Source organism: Phodopus roborovskii, unplaced genomic scaffold (genome assembly GCF_943737965.1).
Source record: "Phodopus roborovskii unplaced genomic scaffold, PHOROB, whole genome shotgun sequence".
NCBI lineage: Eukaryota > Metazoa > Chordata > Mammalia > Rodentia > Cricetidae > Phodopus > Phodopus roborovskii.
Genome location: NW_026126480.1, coordinates 29036096 through 29053080, shown reverse-complemented (window position 1 = coordinate 29053080; position 16985 = coordinate 29036096). Strand labels below are relative to the sequence as shown.

At 42.7% G+C, this 16985-nt stretch overlaps 1 protein-coding gene across 1 annotated transcript; it reads left to right on the top strand.

The window, feature by feature from the left end:
• Positions 1-297: 297 nt before the first annotated feature.
• On the top strand, positions 298-12416 carry Zp2 (zona pellucida glycoprotein 2). The gene is made up of 18 exons (XM_051192049.1): positions 298-360; positions 446-534; positions 1436-1519; positions 2088-2182; positions 3820-3966; positions 4717-4761; positions 5296-5460; positions 6574-6670; positions 6772-6956; positions 7626-7752; positions 8651-8838; positions 8919-9010; positions 9108-9232; positions 9367-9556; positions 10673-10808; positions 10890-10984; positions 11260-11378; positions 12239-12416. The coding sequence occupies exons 1-18, from the start codon at positions 311-313 to the stop codon at positions 12382-12384; spliced, it is 2175 nt and encodes a 724-aa protein (XP_051048006.1). The 5' UTR covers positions 298-310; the 3' UTR covers positions 12385-12416.
• Positions 12417-16985: the final 4569 nt, after the last annotated feature.

Sequence of the window (16985 nt, the reverse complement as noted above, 5' to 3'; positions counted from 1 at the left end):
TATCTTACTTAAAAGATCTGAATTCTCCCCGCCTAAAATCCTGAGGTGGTCCACTAATTTACTCACCTAGGGGCAATTTCAGGGAACCCTGGTTTTACTTCTATCCCGAAGAAACTGCTGGCAGAACGTGGAGGCAAGCGGAAGGGAGGGCAGATGGGACTTTTCCCCTCAAATACCTCTTTCGCAGCTGTGCTAGGAGATCCAGGTGCCCCCAATGCTGAGAGGGTGGGATCACATACTAACTTCCCCTATAACAGTGAGAGCTGCATGCACAGCCTAGGCCTGAGTGCGCTAAGTGGTGACTTCCAACATGGTTTGGCGGCAGAGTAGGGAGTCTGTAAGCTCTCCATGCTGCAGGAGGTGAGTCATTCTGGGAATGAGGGTAGGGAATGCAATGACTTTATTTAAGTTTACTTTTTCTTAATTCCCTTTCTTTCTTATCTAGCATTTACAGGTCGATTTCTGTCTTATTTGCCCTTGTGGCTTTAGTAAACTCACTAAGTCTTCCTCAGTCGAAGAATCCTGCCTTCCCAGGTATGGCTCTTGGGTGACAGAACCCTCTTACTGAAGAGAACTGGCTCCCAACTTTCCTCCCTCTCTTTTTCTCCCCATCCTTCCCAACAGGGACTTGCTGTGTAGCCTAGTGTGGCCCGAGTCCAATGTCTCAATCCATCTGCCCAACCTCCTTTATGCTGGCTTATCTGGTGTGTGCTCCCATGCCTAGTTTAATGACTTATCACTCCCTTCTTTCTTTTAAAGTCAGTAAAGAATTTCTCCTGTTTATCTATGGATGTCAGCTAGATGCAAGAATTCAAAACAACTCCTGTGCTACTTCTCAACCCCTTGCTGTTTTGCATTTTCTGGTGCCTAGCTCAAGACACATACGCCTCATAGTCTTTACGCCTTAAACTTAAGGCATCAGCATCATATACAACCAGGACTCTTCTCTGAAAAAGTTCAAGACTCTCCCTTAAGTCAGAAGCTTCAGAAATGCAGGTCTTGGCCAGATTTGGCCTGGGGGGGGGGGGGGGGTGTGAATCCCTGAGGCTTTCTCAGGATTTTCTTCTTGAAGCTCTAATTTGAAAGATTGTATAGCAAGCTTCCGCTCCTGAGGCCTACCATGCCCACAGCCAGCAGCTTCACCCCCACAGCAGGCAGCTCCCTGTCTAGGTTTCTGGCCTTGGCTTGTTAACACTAAGCTGGGCTTCTCCTTGGAGCCCCCAGTATTAAATAGGAACATCTTATAGCTCTGTTATCTTGTGTTGCATTTGTAAATCTTAATCTGTGAGCTCCCTGATGCTAAGAGTGTCCTCCCCTTCCTCAACCTGCGGTCATTCACCCATGCTGATGAGGAAGATGGTGTTTCCACACTTACCTGTAGGTATAGTGTCTCCTGTTAACTCAAAAGTCTTCCAATACTTCATCTGTTCTCCAGTCACTGTCACTTGTGATGAAAATGAAATGAGAGTTGAGTTTCCAAGCAGTTTTGACATGGAAAAATGGCATCCTTCTGTGATGGGTATGTATTGTGTACTATTTAATCCTTTAAAAAATATTTTAATGACTTTCCTTTTAAACTTTTTTATGTGCATTGGTGTTTAGCCTGCATGTATGACTGTGAACCCTCAGATTCCCTGGAACTAGAATTAACAGTTGTGAGCTGCCATGTTGGTGCTGGAAATTGAACCAATGTCCTCTAGGAAGTGCATCCCCTGCATTTAATCTCTGAGCATCTCTCCAGCCCCTGTACTATTTAAACTTAATCCAAATTTGTAGAAAGCAGGACCACCTATTTGGGTACACTAGAATCCAACCCCTATAGCAACTGGCATCTGTTTCCTCTGGTGCTATGGGGGTCCCAGTGCCACCCAGAGGGGAACACCTGTCTTTCCTGAATAAAATGACTTATGTGGGATCCCACTGGGAAACTTATGGGTGTATGTCACAGCACACAAAGTTGCAATCACATCACCAAATTGGTTCATAAATGATAGAAGTCCCTTAAGATGTGGGTGTGAAGTTCTGGCTCAGAACCTTCAGTTGGCTCTGACACTAGTACATATTTCTTGGTCATCTGTCTTCTGTAGATACCTCTGGTATTGAAATTTTAAACTGCACTTATGCTGTGGACTCAGAAAAGCTCATCATGAAATTCCCTTATGAAACCTGTGCTACAAGAGTGGTAAGTGCTTTTGAGGAGTGATTTGGGAAGTAGGAACCTAATCATTCATGTTAAACATGATGGCTAAGTCTACTTGAAATATAACAGTAGTCCCCAATCATATTGACTTGTTCTACTGGGTTACTAACATAACCCAGAGAAACATTCTGGGGATGAGATGGACTCTACTACTGGCATCAATGTGGGTAGAATTCAAGGATATTGTCACATAGCTTATGTGCCCAGCTTATAGTGAAAAGGGCTGAAGTATCAGTGCTTGAGCTAGTCCCGGGTTTGACTTCAAATAAGCTATCTAACCTTGCTAAGCCTCTATTTGCTTATTGGAAAATTGGAAAGGTGCTGCCATCTCCACAGGATATAAAGACAAATGATACAACTTAGACAAAGCAAATGCTTGGGCATGGTGTTATTTTAGTATAACCCCTGTGTGAGATGGAAGCTATTTTTGGTGCTAGCAGATAGAGAACTAGCTTAAGAACAGGTGTTAAAAAGCAAACAGTTGCTAAGCAATAAGGATTTCTCTATTGCCAAGCAACAGGATCGTCCAATTAGGGTCATTAGGTGTAATAAAAAGGTGTAATAAAAACTGTCACATGGCAGAAGTTCTTAAGCTTTCAGTGCAAAAAAAAAAAAAAAAAAAAAAAAAATCACCTAAGGGTTTTGGGTGTATTCAAGGTTCCAGCTAATGTGGGTGTGTGATAAGTCTTGCCAGTCGAATGTTTTTACAGGTCACATCATCTATCCTTATAGTGTAAGCTTTGTGAATAGTCATAGAAACACTTTCTGAGCAGTCTTCTTGTCCACTAAGACCCACTGTGATGGCTCAGGAAAGTAATCATATATCTTTTATGAAAATCTGTACTGATTTAAGTTTTTCTGTTCATTTATTCTTTGAGGTTTCATACATGTGTGCAGTACATGTTTATCATATTCACCCCTCACTTGCCACTTCCAACTTCTCTCAGGGCTTCCCAGCTTCTTTCTCTCTTCAGGGCTTCCCATCACATATCCCTTCCAATTTGATGTCTTATGAATACAGGCCTTCCCAATTTCAAGAAGCTTAGAACTGAATTCCCCTGGGCCCAGTGTCTGCTAACTGCAAGCCGTGAATGGCCAAATCTAGTCTCCTAGCCTTAATGTGGTAATCTTTGAATTAAGAACAGTTTTTAAAGTTAAAATGACATAAATTCTAAGAGTTACTATACTATACTATACTATACTATACTACATTTAACAGATAACAATCTTGCCTTAGACTTAAGTTCCCCAAAGCCAAAGGTAACAGATGGCTCCACCCAGCACAAGGGTTTCTACTTAGTTACAGAGTAGGCATATTTGAATAACCTGTATAGATGTCTGGGACTAGACAACGATTCCCAACATAAGACAATAGAACATAATAAAAATGTAACAGAAAATCAGGTTCTATCCCTAATGTCTGAACTCCCCCTCAACCTGTGAGTCTTACAAAGATATCTCAAAAAGAGCTAGCTATAGTCTCTGGCAAAGGAATAAGTACCTTAAGGATCTTATATTACTTAAATATGTCCCACACCAATGGTCAGACTAATAGTCTTCTAGAATTTCCTGTCCCACTAAGGATCCAACTTCCTCATTTGTGCTGTGTTTGTACACAGGTCGGTGGGTACCACGTGACCATCAGGGTACAGGACAACAGTACTGACATAAGATATGAAGATGATCTGCATTTCTCCTGCCCATTTCTGAAAACAGAGATCTATGAGTTTTCAGAAACCATAGTCTGCACTAAGGAGTTTGTATCTGTAAGTGAAGAGGGATGATTGCCTCTCCTATGGCTATTGCAGGGGAAATGGGATGGTGTTGTGGACGTAGCTGGGCTTAGTAGCTGGGTGGACCTCAATTTCACTTTTACTGTATTTGCTGTGTGACCATGATTGCATTTTTCTCAACCATGCTGAGGCTTTGTTTCTAAGGCTGAAGTGGAAGAACAACAGTTGTCACCTGACAGAGCAGCTGTAAGAATGAGTACACACAGTGTTGGACACAGTATGCCTAGTAATAGAAAAGGCTCAGATCTGCAGCCACACTGATACTCACAGGATTGCCTAATACCACATTCCAGGCTCTGTCTCCAAACTAAAACATAGTAAATAGACAAACCAGCCCCTTTGCTTTTGGATTTATACTCAATAGGCCCATGTTGACAATGGACCACTAAGTAATAATACCTGTACCAAGCAATGGCTTGATGCTGTACTTAGTTCTGTGCATATAATAAAGGTGTGTGTTTTAGAACCTAGTGTTTCATCTTGTAACTGGATCTAGTCTACCTTTTCCAATGCCTTTTGATACTGGAAACCCAAAGGGGTAAAATCCAAGGGCAGAATTGGAAGATACATCTGGCCATGGGCTCTTCCTACTGCATAGCAACAGTCAGGTTTCTTAGAACAGCATTGATTGATTATGTCAATTAATCTTAGTGTTTTTTGCAAAATAGTAGGTGGCAGAGCTTCAGAAAGTTTCTCCTAAATCTTTTCTTTTTTTCTTTCCAGTTTTCCTTCCCTTATGTTTTTTCTAAGTTTGCTGATGATGCTCAGGTAAGAGTACAGGGTTTTTTTTTTTTTTTTTTTTTTTTTTTTTTTGAGTGTGTGTGTGTGTGTGTGTATGTGCGTGCATGCGTGCGTGCGTGCGTGCGCAGGCACAGATGCGCACCATATATGGAGAGGGTGAGTGCAGGGGATAGAGGGAATAGGGTGTCAGATCCCTGTAACTGTAATTGAAGGCAGTTTTCAATCAGGTAATATGGATTCTGAGAACTGAATCGGGTCCTCAGGAAGAGCAGTAAGTATTCACTGAGTCACCTCTCCAACCCCAAGAATATAATTACTCACTTATGAGCCATATAGCATTTGAATTCATGTTAAAGTTCATGGTCACTTCAATCTGATAAAATACTAGATTCTTGTGGCTAAGTGCCAATCTTTTAAATAATGCTTTGTGTGTGTGTGTGTGTGCGTGTGTGTGTGTGCGCGTGTGCACGCGCACACATGCACAGTCATGAATAGGTCTGTTGGCATACACTTGTAGGTTAGAGGACTACTTGGAATTATCTCCATGCTTTTGACCTTTAGAATAATGCATCTGAGATGGGATGGATTGTTAAGCTTGGCAATGGTACAAAAGTCCACACTCTGCCCCTGAAGGATGCCTTAAGACAAGGATTTAGTCTTCTAATTGACACCCAGAAAATAACCCTCGATATACCAAGCAATGCTACTGGAGTAGCTCACTATGTGGTAGGTGTGAAAACCCTTTTATATCACCACCAAGGAACTGACCAATGTTCTTAAGCTGCAGCATGATCTCAACCCATGTCTTCAAATGATCTGTATTGTCAAACATAGAAGTATATTTAGGTGGGCAGATTGGCATATACTTGTAGTTCTAGTACATTGGATGCTGACACAGGAAGCTTGTGAGATTGAGGACAGCCTTGACTACATAGTGAGAATTTGTCACAAACCTACAAGTTCTAATACCAAGTACTTCACTGGATGATAGGAATGCAATTGTGAAGAGACACTGGTCTTGGCATGTGTTCTTCCCTCTTTATAGACTTACATTCAAAAGTATAATGTAGAGAAGGGAAGGGGTATTGTGAGTCTTAAGTGTTAAGGTAGTCTGTTTGTGTTTACTTTGCCTCCCAGGCCATCTGTGAGATATTAAATTGACATGTTATAATCATGTTCTGTATAATGTTTATGTCAGTGATGGACCAAATGACAGTAGTTCCATAAGACTGTAGAGGAGCTGAATTAGCCTGTTGATAGATGTAGTAACATTATAGTGCAATGCCCTGCCTTGTTTAGAGTGATGCTAAATGAACCTTTTCTGCCCATTGAATAAAGGTTTCACACATACAATCACATGTTAGTGGATAATGGCAAAAGTAAGTTTTGTGTGACTATGCTCTACTGTGCAAGGACAATTATCTGATGGCACATTTCTTGGATTTATCCCACTGCTAAGTCATGTATGATGTGCTTGAGATAGGTCCTAGCAGGTGCTCAAACACTGGCTACTTTAATAAGAGACAGTTTTCATTTCACCTTGAATATAAGCACCTCTATAAGCACCAGCATTATAAGACAGCCACTGAATATCATCAGTTCTTACTGCTTCCTAGAAATGGGTCAGCTATAGGTCATCCCCATAGACAGCACTAGTCTTCAAGCATTAAAGGAGACAAGCATTATAGGAGTCAAGATTAAGAGCAGAGCACCTTGGCAGCAATTGGATAAAATACCTACATCTCTTTAGTTCCAAAGTGATGCCCACTGCTTGTCTATGTTGGCTCTTATTAGAGACTCAAACTAATATCTTCAAATTCCCGATTTCCCTCCCCCCAGCAAGGGACCAGTCATCTCTATACTGTGCAGCTGAGGCTTTTGTTCTCCATTCCTGGGCAGACGGTCACCTTTGCCTCACAAGCTGTCTGTGCATCAGGTGAGGCCCGAAAGACCACAGCTGTAGCAGTGAGAAACACTGTTCTCTGGGCTTAACCAAGGCTGATGATAATGGGTATTCCATCAACCATTTGCCTGCAGATCTTTCTGTGGCTTGCAATGCTACACACATGACTCTCACCATACCAGAATTTCCTGGGAAGCTAACGTCTGTGGACTTTGGAAAAAGCAGCATCCCCGAGATTCAATGGCATGCCAGTGGGATCGACAAAGAAGAAACAAATGGCTTGAGACTGCATTTCAGAAAAAGTCTCCTGAAAACGAAAGTATGTTGTTATTCCCTGAATGCCACAAGAGCCTTCTGAAGTACTCTGGGGATAATATGACTCATGACTTGCCTATCATAGAGCCTATTTGCTACGATGATGAATTTAAATGGTGCCAGGCCTCCCCTGATCACTTTACACAAATGAATTTTTAAGGAAAGTTCTCTCCAATACCATCTCTTTAACTTCTGAGTTCATTTGATAAGTACAAACTACCTATTAGAAATCCAATGGTGAGCCCCTGCTATGCTGATCTATAATGGGGCAACTTGGTCTTTTTGTGTTTGAACCGATTGTTTAAGGGTCTCCTGTTGTCCTGGGGCTAGTCTTGATGGATACAGTTGCCCCGGATAGATTGTCTGGGTGTGTGCAGCAATAGCATTTTGTAGTATCTGGAGTCCCAAGGGATGCCACTACTTTCAGTTTGATTTGTTAATTCAAGCTTTAGTGACTAATAGTACAAAGAGCATGAAATGCTGGGCACTTTAGGATGTGCGTTTAAAGCAATAAACTTCTACCTAGAGAAGCAGCCTGACCTGAGGAAGTAGCAACTCCTTTGTTTGGCTTAGAAGGAAACTAGATCTGTCTGAAGTGTGTTCTGCAAGTGTTTGGGAACTAATTCTTGCTTCCTGCTTCTGGAAATGGCTAGTTGACTTTCTCTCATTTCAGCCCTCTGAAAAATGTCCACCCCATCAGTTCTACGTCTCTTCACTCAAGCTGACCTTTTACCTCCAGTCAGACATGGTATCCACAGTGATTGATCCTGAGTGCCACTGTGAGTCACCAGTCTCTTTAGGTAAAGTTTTTTTTTTTTTTTAATCAAAATTATGTTTTTGTTTTTTCTTTGCTCCTCTTAATGCATGTGGGAAAATGTAACAGACCAAGATTGTGATTCATACTTGTGGGTTAAAGAGACTGAATATGAGCCATGTCAGAAATGACAACCTAAATTCTAGGATAGGGGTGCAAGTGTGCTACTATTCTCAACATTCATACTGTGAGGTCATTGTGGAACTGCTGGATTTAACCTGGGTATATTGGGTTAGATGTGAAATCCCCATCACCACTACCATCCAGGGACAAAGGCTTCAAGCTTCTAGTTTAAAGTGTTTCCTGAGACTGCTATGAACTCTGAAAAGGAATCCTAAGTGGGTACCTTCTCTAGCTGAGCCTCGATTTTCCTTACTCCTCACCTAGACCAGGTCAGGCCAATAATAAAAGCTCTCTTCTCAGCTCTCAAATTGCCTGGGATTTGTGAGTTCAGGCTGAGTATCCCTACCAAGAGTTCAGAACCCACAGTTTTGGGACTTGGAATTCTGTCAGATTGTTTTATATTGTATAGCTTCCTATATGAGCTTCCTGAGTTAAAAAAAAAAAAATTCAATCTTAGAGACACAATGAAGCCTGGAACTTTATTGCCAACCCAGACTGAATCCTTAAGACACTTGAATCATTTATCAGGGTGTGGCCTCATCACCTATGGACCCTTCTTCCCATGTCTCCTAGTCTATATGGTGACAACATTGGTCATGGTAACTTAACGTTCCTCTTGTAACTCAACATATTTTATCAGTGTTTGCTCAAAAAGACTTAAGATTACTTGAGCTTAGTTTCTGGATTGCTCTAAGACTTCAAGGCTGACTGATAATTTCACAGGGTAGGCTTATTTTCTTTAAACCTTTACTGCTGTCCAGTTGCAGATGAACTATGTACACAGGATGGCTTTATGGACTTTGAGGTCTACAGCCACCAAACAAAACCTGCTCTGAACCTGGAGACCCTCCTGGTGGGAAACTCCTCCTGTCAGCCTATCTTCAAGTCTCAGTCACTGGGCCTCATATGGTTCCGTATACCTCTGAATGGATGTGGAACAAGGCAGAAGGTGAGTAGTAGCCAATGGTAAGAAGTGAAGACGTACTTTTGAAGTAAGTACTTTATTGATCCATTTTGTTAACATTTAAGTTTGAAGGTGATAAAGTCATCTATGAGAATGAAATACATGCTCTCTGGAAAAATCTACCACCAAGCATCATATTCAGGGATAGTGAGTTCAGGTGTGTCTTAATTTCTACTTGGGATATTTTAAGCTTTTGTTTAAATTACAGGGATTTTGTTAACATAATTCTTATCTCCCTACCTGCAATTTTCCAGAATGACGGTAAGGTGTTATTATACCAGAGACAGTGTGCTACTAAATGCCGATATCAAAAGCCTTACTTCTCCAGTGGCTTCTGTAAAGCCAGGTCCACTGATGCTGGTCCTGCAAACCTACCCAGGTGAGGTGTTGCAACTTGAGCTGAATAAAACGCTTATTGCAATTTAGGGGAAAGTCCCCCATCCAATGCTGCCAGCATAACATGTTGCAAACAGCCTATACCTTAGTCCTGAAAGAGGTTTTCATTAATTGCAGACAAATCCTACCAACGACCTTATAAGGAGGATGAATACCCTCTAGTGAGATACCTCCGCCAGCCAATCTACATGGAAGTGACTGTCTTGAACAGGAATGATCCCAGTATCAAGCTGGTCTTAGATGATTGCTGGGCAACATCTTCTAGGGACCCAGCTTCTATCCCCCAGTGGCACATTGTTGTGGATGGGTATGTATTCCCTGCACCACAGGGTTTCCCAGATTTAAAAAAAACAAACAAACAAAAACAAAAACAAAACAATCAAAACGTACTAGGGATTAAAATTAATCCTCCTGAGACCTACAGGAGACATTGGTTATGAATTCCCTGAAACAATCCTTTCCTGGTCCAATCCAGTGGCTCATGCTGCTTTTCTATTACCCTGGACTTTTAAGGAATGGGCTTCTCCCAAAAAAGTCTCCTCTATTGCATCTTTATCATGAGAGGGAAAACTCTAGTGTCCATTTACTGGACACCTACCATATGCCAGACTGTCAGGTATCCCATGGCATCATCTGAGGAACACTAGCCACCTTTATGAAGGAAGCCAAACTTACTAAGAGTTGCTTTTGGTGAGTTACTTCAACAGTAAGCAATGGAGTTGGGATTAGAACTCCTACTCTAACCTAATGTGACAGTGCTTTTGGCTATAGGTTTTTGTCCTCTTGGCTCTGCCTGAAGTGTCCCCTCCAGGGTTCTTTGCCTGGAAAGAGCTATACTTTTGGCTTTTTTTGGCTTTGTAGGAATGTCACAAGGCTTCAAACCTCCAGGTAGACTCCAGCTGACTATTGCCTCAAGAGTACATACAACCCCATTCAATCATACAACCCATTTCTTTACCTTTGACAATTTGACCAATTATTCCTTCCTTCTGAGGCCAGGCTTGATCCTCCTTATCCCTCTATGTAATTCTCCATACCTTTGTCCTTTCCCTTCTTAAGGCCATCATTACCTGCTAGTCTGTAAAACAGAATAGCAACAATTCTCATTTTAGTGGACTAAGTAAGCTAGTATATTAAGTAACACACATACACTAACTGTAGGAGAGTGATCACAACTTAAATCTGTTGATGAATTTACTTGGTAAACATGTATTTGTATTATGTTGTATAATATAGGTGTTAAACAGAGGACTTCATGAATATTAATGGCTAGGTCCAGTCAGAAAGCTGTAAGTAAAACAAAGGTACTGGTAGGATATAGACATAGCTGTAGCATAGAGTTGTTACTTGTGATTCACCCTGTCCAAATGTACATGTGTGGGTTCCTGTGACTGATGCGCCCATCCTGGTGCCTGTTTCCTAGCTGTGAATATGAACTGGACAACTACCGTACTACCTTCCATCCAGCTGGCTCCTCTGTGGTCCATCCTGCTCACTACCAGAGGTTTGACGTGAAGACCTTCGCCTTCGTGTCCGAGGCGCAGGGGCTCTCTAGTCTGGTGTGTGATCAAGAAGTCAGGTGGGGCAGGTTGACAGTGAGTGCACTGGCTCCACTTGAGACTCTCTCCCTCCTCTTCCAGATCTATTTCCACTGCAGTGCCTTGATCTGCAACCCAGGGTCCCTTGACTCCCCTCTGTGCTCCGTGACTTGCCCTGCACCACTGAGGAGCAAACGAGGTAAAAATCCAATCCCTTTCTTGCTGCTCTAAGCAAGCCTCAGTTTTCTAGAATTGAGTACATTTTAGGATAACTGGTTCTCCACCTAGTCCCAAGAAACATCTTCACCCAGTCTTCCTTTACCAATGTGGTGAGACCAAGGTGCACAGGTTCTCATTTAGCTCAATGAGTCCATCCTTCCAGAATCCATCCATGACAGATGGAATTTGTGTCACAGGACACTCCAGGGGCATCTTCTAGGGACTCCATTGATGCCTCTGGCACTCTACTCCCAAGCTCAAAATATACCCTTGACTATCTGTCTCCTACCACAGAGGTCATCAAAGAAGATACAATGACAGTTAGCCTTCCAGGACCCATTCTCTTGTTATCAGATGACTCTTCACTTAAAGGTACAGATATTAAGTCTGGGGTACTTCTGAATACAAGTTTTTAATTTTTTTCTTACCAAAAATTTAATATGCTTAATGATAAACCTAAATAAGAGCAAAAATAAAGCAAGTTCCCTTCCCTCAGAGCCTTGAACTTCTTGTATGCTCTCCTGAAAATCTTGACACTAGCCAGATCATGTTTGGTACCTACTGATAGAATTGTTTTTTTTGTTTGTTTTAGTCTCTGATAGAACCATGTGATAGAACCATGTAGCATGCATGGGGCTCTTAGCCATGGTCTTGTTCATGACCCATTGTGTTAGTTCTCACAATTCTACTATTGTGCTAGATGTCATAATGGGTTCTTAATGCCACACTAGACCTCTAAGAGGATTATTGCCTACCATACTAAGAAAATTGGTGTATATTGCTAGCAGATCAGTAGGTTGGAAAGCATGAATATATCTTAAACTTCTGCCAAATGGAAATCATAAGAGATTATGCTCTATAATCATTCCACAGCCTCACCCAGAGGGCTTAAAATGTAAAGTTAAACTATCTTAAATCACTAGCCAACCTTCTGTGATATCACACATCCAGGGAGAGCTAGCAATCAGGACATTACATTAAGTCAGGCTGAGTGGCTGAGGTGCTCTATAGGGATCAGCCCATCCGGCTTCAGATGGAGAGGGCAAAAGGTAAGAGCGGGGGGGGGGGGGTGAGGGGGGGTGGAGAGGTGTGGAGTAGGGGAGGGTGAAGGTGGCAATAGAGAGGGTTAGGTTGTGTCTTACTGCAAACTTCAAGAACAAGTGATTGAAGCGTAACATCTGTTTTAAGGCCTCAACACAGCCATATGACTTGAATACCTGCTTTCTTTGTAGATGCTATGGTCCCCAACAAACACGAGGTTGTCAAGGATACTGCTTCTAAAACAGTAGCTGCTGTGGCTGCATTAGTGGGTTCAGTGGTGATTGTCGGCTTCATCTGTTACCTGCATAAGGAAAGAACTATGAGGCTGGATCACTAATTGGACTTGCAAATAAAGAGGCTGCAGTAGAACTCTTGTCTTATGTGTTTATGTGTAGACACACAGGTGAGGCCAGAGGACAACCTCAAGTTGGTCTTCCGGCACCTCCTTTGGGAGGAGGAAGAGAAGTGGTCCCCTAGGCTTGGGATGTACCAAGTAGGCTATAATGGTGGTTTAGTGAGTGAGTCGCAGGGAGTCGCAGGGATTTGCCTATCTCTGACTCCCTGGTACCAGTAATACAGTGTGTACCACTATGCCTGGCCTTTAAAAGCAAAACAATGTGGAGCTCAAACTCGGGTCCTCATGCTTGAAAGACAAGTATTTACCTGGCTGTGCCATCTCTCCATCTTTACAGCCCTTTTACCTTATGTTTCAAGTCTAGAAACTATTTAAAAATAGTTTCCTTTAATCCCAGTATTCAGGAGGCAGAGCCAGGCGGATCTCTGAGTTCAGGCCAGCCTGGTCTACAGAGCTAGTTCCAGAACAGGCTCCAAAACAATAGAGAAACCCTGTCTTGGAAAAAAAATAGACCTAGAGGTCAAAGCACATATATAGTAGGTCTCCAGCTTTATCATGAAATTTTTTAAACTTTTAAAATTTAATTCAATTAAAAACATTAAATTTTACTTTACATACTAATCCAGTTCCCTCTCCTTCCTGTCCTCCCAATTCCCCCACACCATCCCCCAATCTACCCCCATCCACTCCCCCCAGAGAAGGTGAGGCCTTCATCAAAGTCTGTCACATCATTTGGGGCAGGACATAGACCCTCCCCCACATATCTAAGCTGAGAGAGTATCCCTCCATAGGGAATGGGCTCCCAAAGCCCATTCGTACACTAGGGATAAATACTGGTTCTACTGCTAGAGGCCCCATAGACTGCCCAAGGCCCCCAACTGACACCCACATTCAGGGGGCTTGGTTCAGTCTTAAGCTGGTTCCTCAGCTGTCAGACTGGGGGCCATGTGCTCCCCCTTGTTCAGGTCAGCTGTGTCTGAGTTTCCCTAGCATGGTCTTGACCTCTTTGCTCATCACTCCTCTCTCTCTACAACTGTATTCCAGGAGTTCAGCTCAGTGCTTAGCTGTGAATCTCTGCTTCTGTTTCCATTAGCTACTGGTTGAAGGTTCTAGGATGGCATATAAGGTAGTCAATCAATCTCATTATGGGGGGAGGACATTTAAGATAGACTCTCCACTGTTGCTTAGATTCTTAGTTGGGGTCATCCCTGAGGATTCCTGGAGATTTTTCTAGTGCCAGGTTTCTTAAGCCCATAATGGCTCCAAGTAGCACAGACACTGAGATTGACAATAAATGGGACCTCCTGAAACTGAGAAATTTTTGTAAGGCAAAGGACCCAGTCAATAAGACAAATGGCAGCCCACAGGATGAGAAAAGTTCTTCACCAACCCCACATCTGACAGAGGGTCAAAATATACAAAGAACTAAAGAAACTAGTCACCAAAACACCAAATAATCCAATTAAAAAAGCGGGAACAGATCTAAATAGAGAATTCTCAGAGGAATCTCAAATGGCTAAGATGTTGAACAATTTCTTAACGTGCCTTTTAACCAATTAGAAAATGCAAATCAAAACAACTCAGATACTATCTTCTACCTGTCAGAATGGCTAAAATCAAAAACACCAAAGACAGTTTATTCTAGAGAGGATGTGGAGAAAGGGGAACGCTTCTCCATTGCTGGTGGGAATGCAAACTTGTACAGCCACTTTGGAAATCAGTATGGCAGTTTCTCAGGAAAATGGGAATCAATCTACCTCAAGATCCAGCAATTCCACTCTTAGGCATATACCCAAAGGATACACAACTATATTCATAGCAGTATTATTTGTATAATAGCCAGAACCTGGAAGCAGCCTAGATGCCCCTCAACTGAAGAATGGATAAAGAAAATGTTGTACATTTACCCAATGGAGTACTACTCAGCAGTAAAAAGCATTTGCAGGCAAATGGATGGAACTAGAAGAAACCATCCTGAGTGAGGTAACCCAGACACAGAAAGAAAAACATGGTATGTACTTATTCATAAGTGGATATTAGACATTGAGCAAGGGACAACCAGCCTATAATCTACAACCCCAGAGAATCCAGGAAACAAAGAGGCCCTGAGAGAGACATAACATGGACTCCCTCCCCCTGCCCTAAGAAGGGGAATGGGATATCTCCTGGGTAAATTGGGAGCATGGGGTGGGGTAGGAGAAATAGGTGGGGAGAAGGGAAGGTAGGAGGAGAATACGAGGGATCAGGAAGATCAAGTTGGGGGAAGAACAGAGAAGGAAAGCAAAGCGATAACTGAATTTCTCTTTTAAACATACCCCGTGTTAGACTTTGCATAGCTGTGACAACACTCCTGGGAAAACAAAGGACAGATTTATTCTGGTTCAGTTTCCAAAGTAAAAGTTAGTGCTTGGGCAGGATGTCACAGCAGTAGGGTCATAATGTCAGAGGACAAGCTGGCTTCACCAAGTACAGTGAAGGAACCCAGAACCAAGTGTAGCCTTTGAAGGTGTGCTCCTTGCAGCCCTATTCTGCTCAGCAAGGCCTCACAGCCTAAAGTTTTCACAACCTACAATCTCAGTGTCACCAGTGGGGGACCAGATGTTCTCAGGAGCCTGTGAGCTCTTCAGGCCACACCACAGCCTTTCTCAAGTCATCTTGTGAAAGAGTTTGGCAGGGTAAAAATCATGGCCTGAGGAATGACTGTTCTTAGACTATGTGGAAGGTTTGGGGTGCCCAGAGTAAGTTAAAAGCTCAAGTCCTCAAAGCCATTCATTCTTCAGACCTGGGTTTGTAAGGGTATAAGGAATTACTGATAAAAGAAGAATCTACCTGAGTTCAAACTTTTCTGTGTGAAACTTTGTATCTCTATGCTGCCACACGTTTAAACTTGAAATAAAACTTTTATGTGCTGTGCCCTTTAAATGACATTAAAACACACACTGATTTAATAGCAGCCTGCTCGGCAAATGCAAAAATAAGTTGGTTACTTAAATGGCTCCGGCACCTCATGTCCACATCATCATCCTAAAAGCAAATCTGTATGTTTCAGTACTGGTAGCTTTCCATGGAGACAGAGTTCATAGGTGTGAGATGGTCTTGATATGGTTAGATGATACGGGTGGTCCAATCACAAGGTTTCTAATAAAGCTGATACAGGAGACCTGGACTCCAAAAGATGTGACACTGGTAGCCAAAATCTGAGTGGTGCATGGTCACAAGCCAAGGAGCCCAGGCAGCCACCAAGAGAGGAACAGGTGGGGAGATACTAATAGAGTCTCCCAAGGTGCACAGCTCTACTGCCCCATTTTGGACTTCTGACCTCCAGACTTGTATCTACAGGAGTCTGTTTTATGGCTAAGTTTGTGTTCAGTTGTTGGAAACAGCTAAAGGAAACCAACACACCCTCTAATGACTCATGACCAGCAAGCTGGAAAACACGCCAATGAGAAACGCTCATGTTATCCATCAGTTACCCAAGTTACTATAGCTCAGGATGTCCAAGTCTCCCTCATCTGCAAGTTGGTGCACATGTGTGGGGATAGATCGCCTGGGCTTCTAGACTTCTCTACAACACAACTCCCTTCTGAAGTGTGTGCTGAAAGTACCAAAACGAACTGAGAGGGTAGAAAAATGGAACTTGCCTTGAGCAGCTGCCGGGATGAACACTTGTTGCCATGGTAGCCTGGAACAAGTTCAGCGAGCAATAGATTCAAGTCGGGCTCTCAACTTCTGAAAGTACACATCCTACAGTGTGTGGGGGAGGCAGCCTATTCGGAGAGGAACTGTGTGGGCAAGGAATTGAGCTCAAACCCCAAGAGGCTGCTCCTTCATCCACAACTGGGTTTGTGACCTTCCATAGTGGGTATTGATGGGTTGCAACTGTGATGCAGGTGTCAGTAATAGAATAAAGGCTCTTGGACGGTTCTGATGGTTAAGGGTACAGGGGCTAGGAATGGGCTTGTATTATACACTGAGGAAAGAGACCTCTAAGTTACTTTTCTTCCCTGACCTGTTCTGTGGCTAGTATAGTTTACTTGGGCAGATGGAGCAATCTCTGTCTGTTTCCACACCCCAGTTAGTGTCAACCCCCTAAACTCACAGTAGGGAAGCAAGGATGAGGTCCATGAAATAATCAGGGCATTGATACAAAGCTGCCTGGTCAACCCTGAAGCATCTAAACACAGTACTAAAACACTAAAGCCAAATGCTACACCAGAGGTCCTTACATGTATATTTTACAAAGTACACATGCTCACCCTTTAAATGAATCTTGAAAAAGTGGGTCTGAGCATGTTTGGACAACATGGAAGGAGAAATGATGGCCATAGTAACATTCATTTGCTAATCTCTGGTGCTGTGAATGTTCCCTACATGGTAAGAAGGACTTTACCATTATGATAAATGTAAGACGGTTGAGATGGGGAAATTACCTGGATTGTTGAAGTAGAATATGAATATAACCCTATAAGAGAGAAGCCTGGCTAAGGAAAAAGGCAAGCTGAGGGGACTAGAAGTTGGAGTGGTCCATTTTGAAGAAAGAGGAAGAGGATACTAAGGTCTTGGGTGGTCCTTGGGTTGTCTCA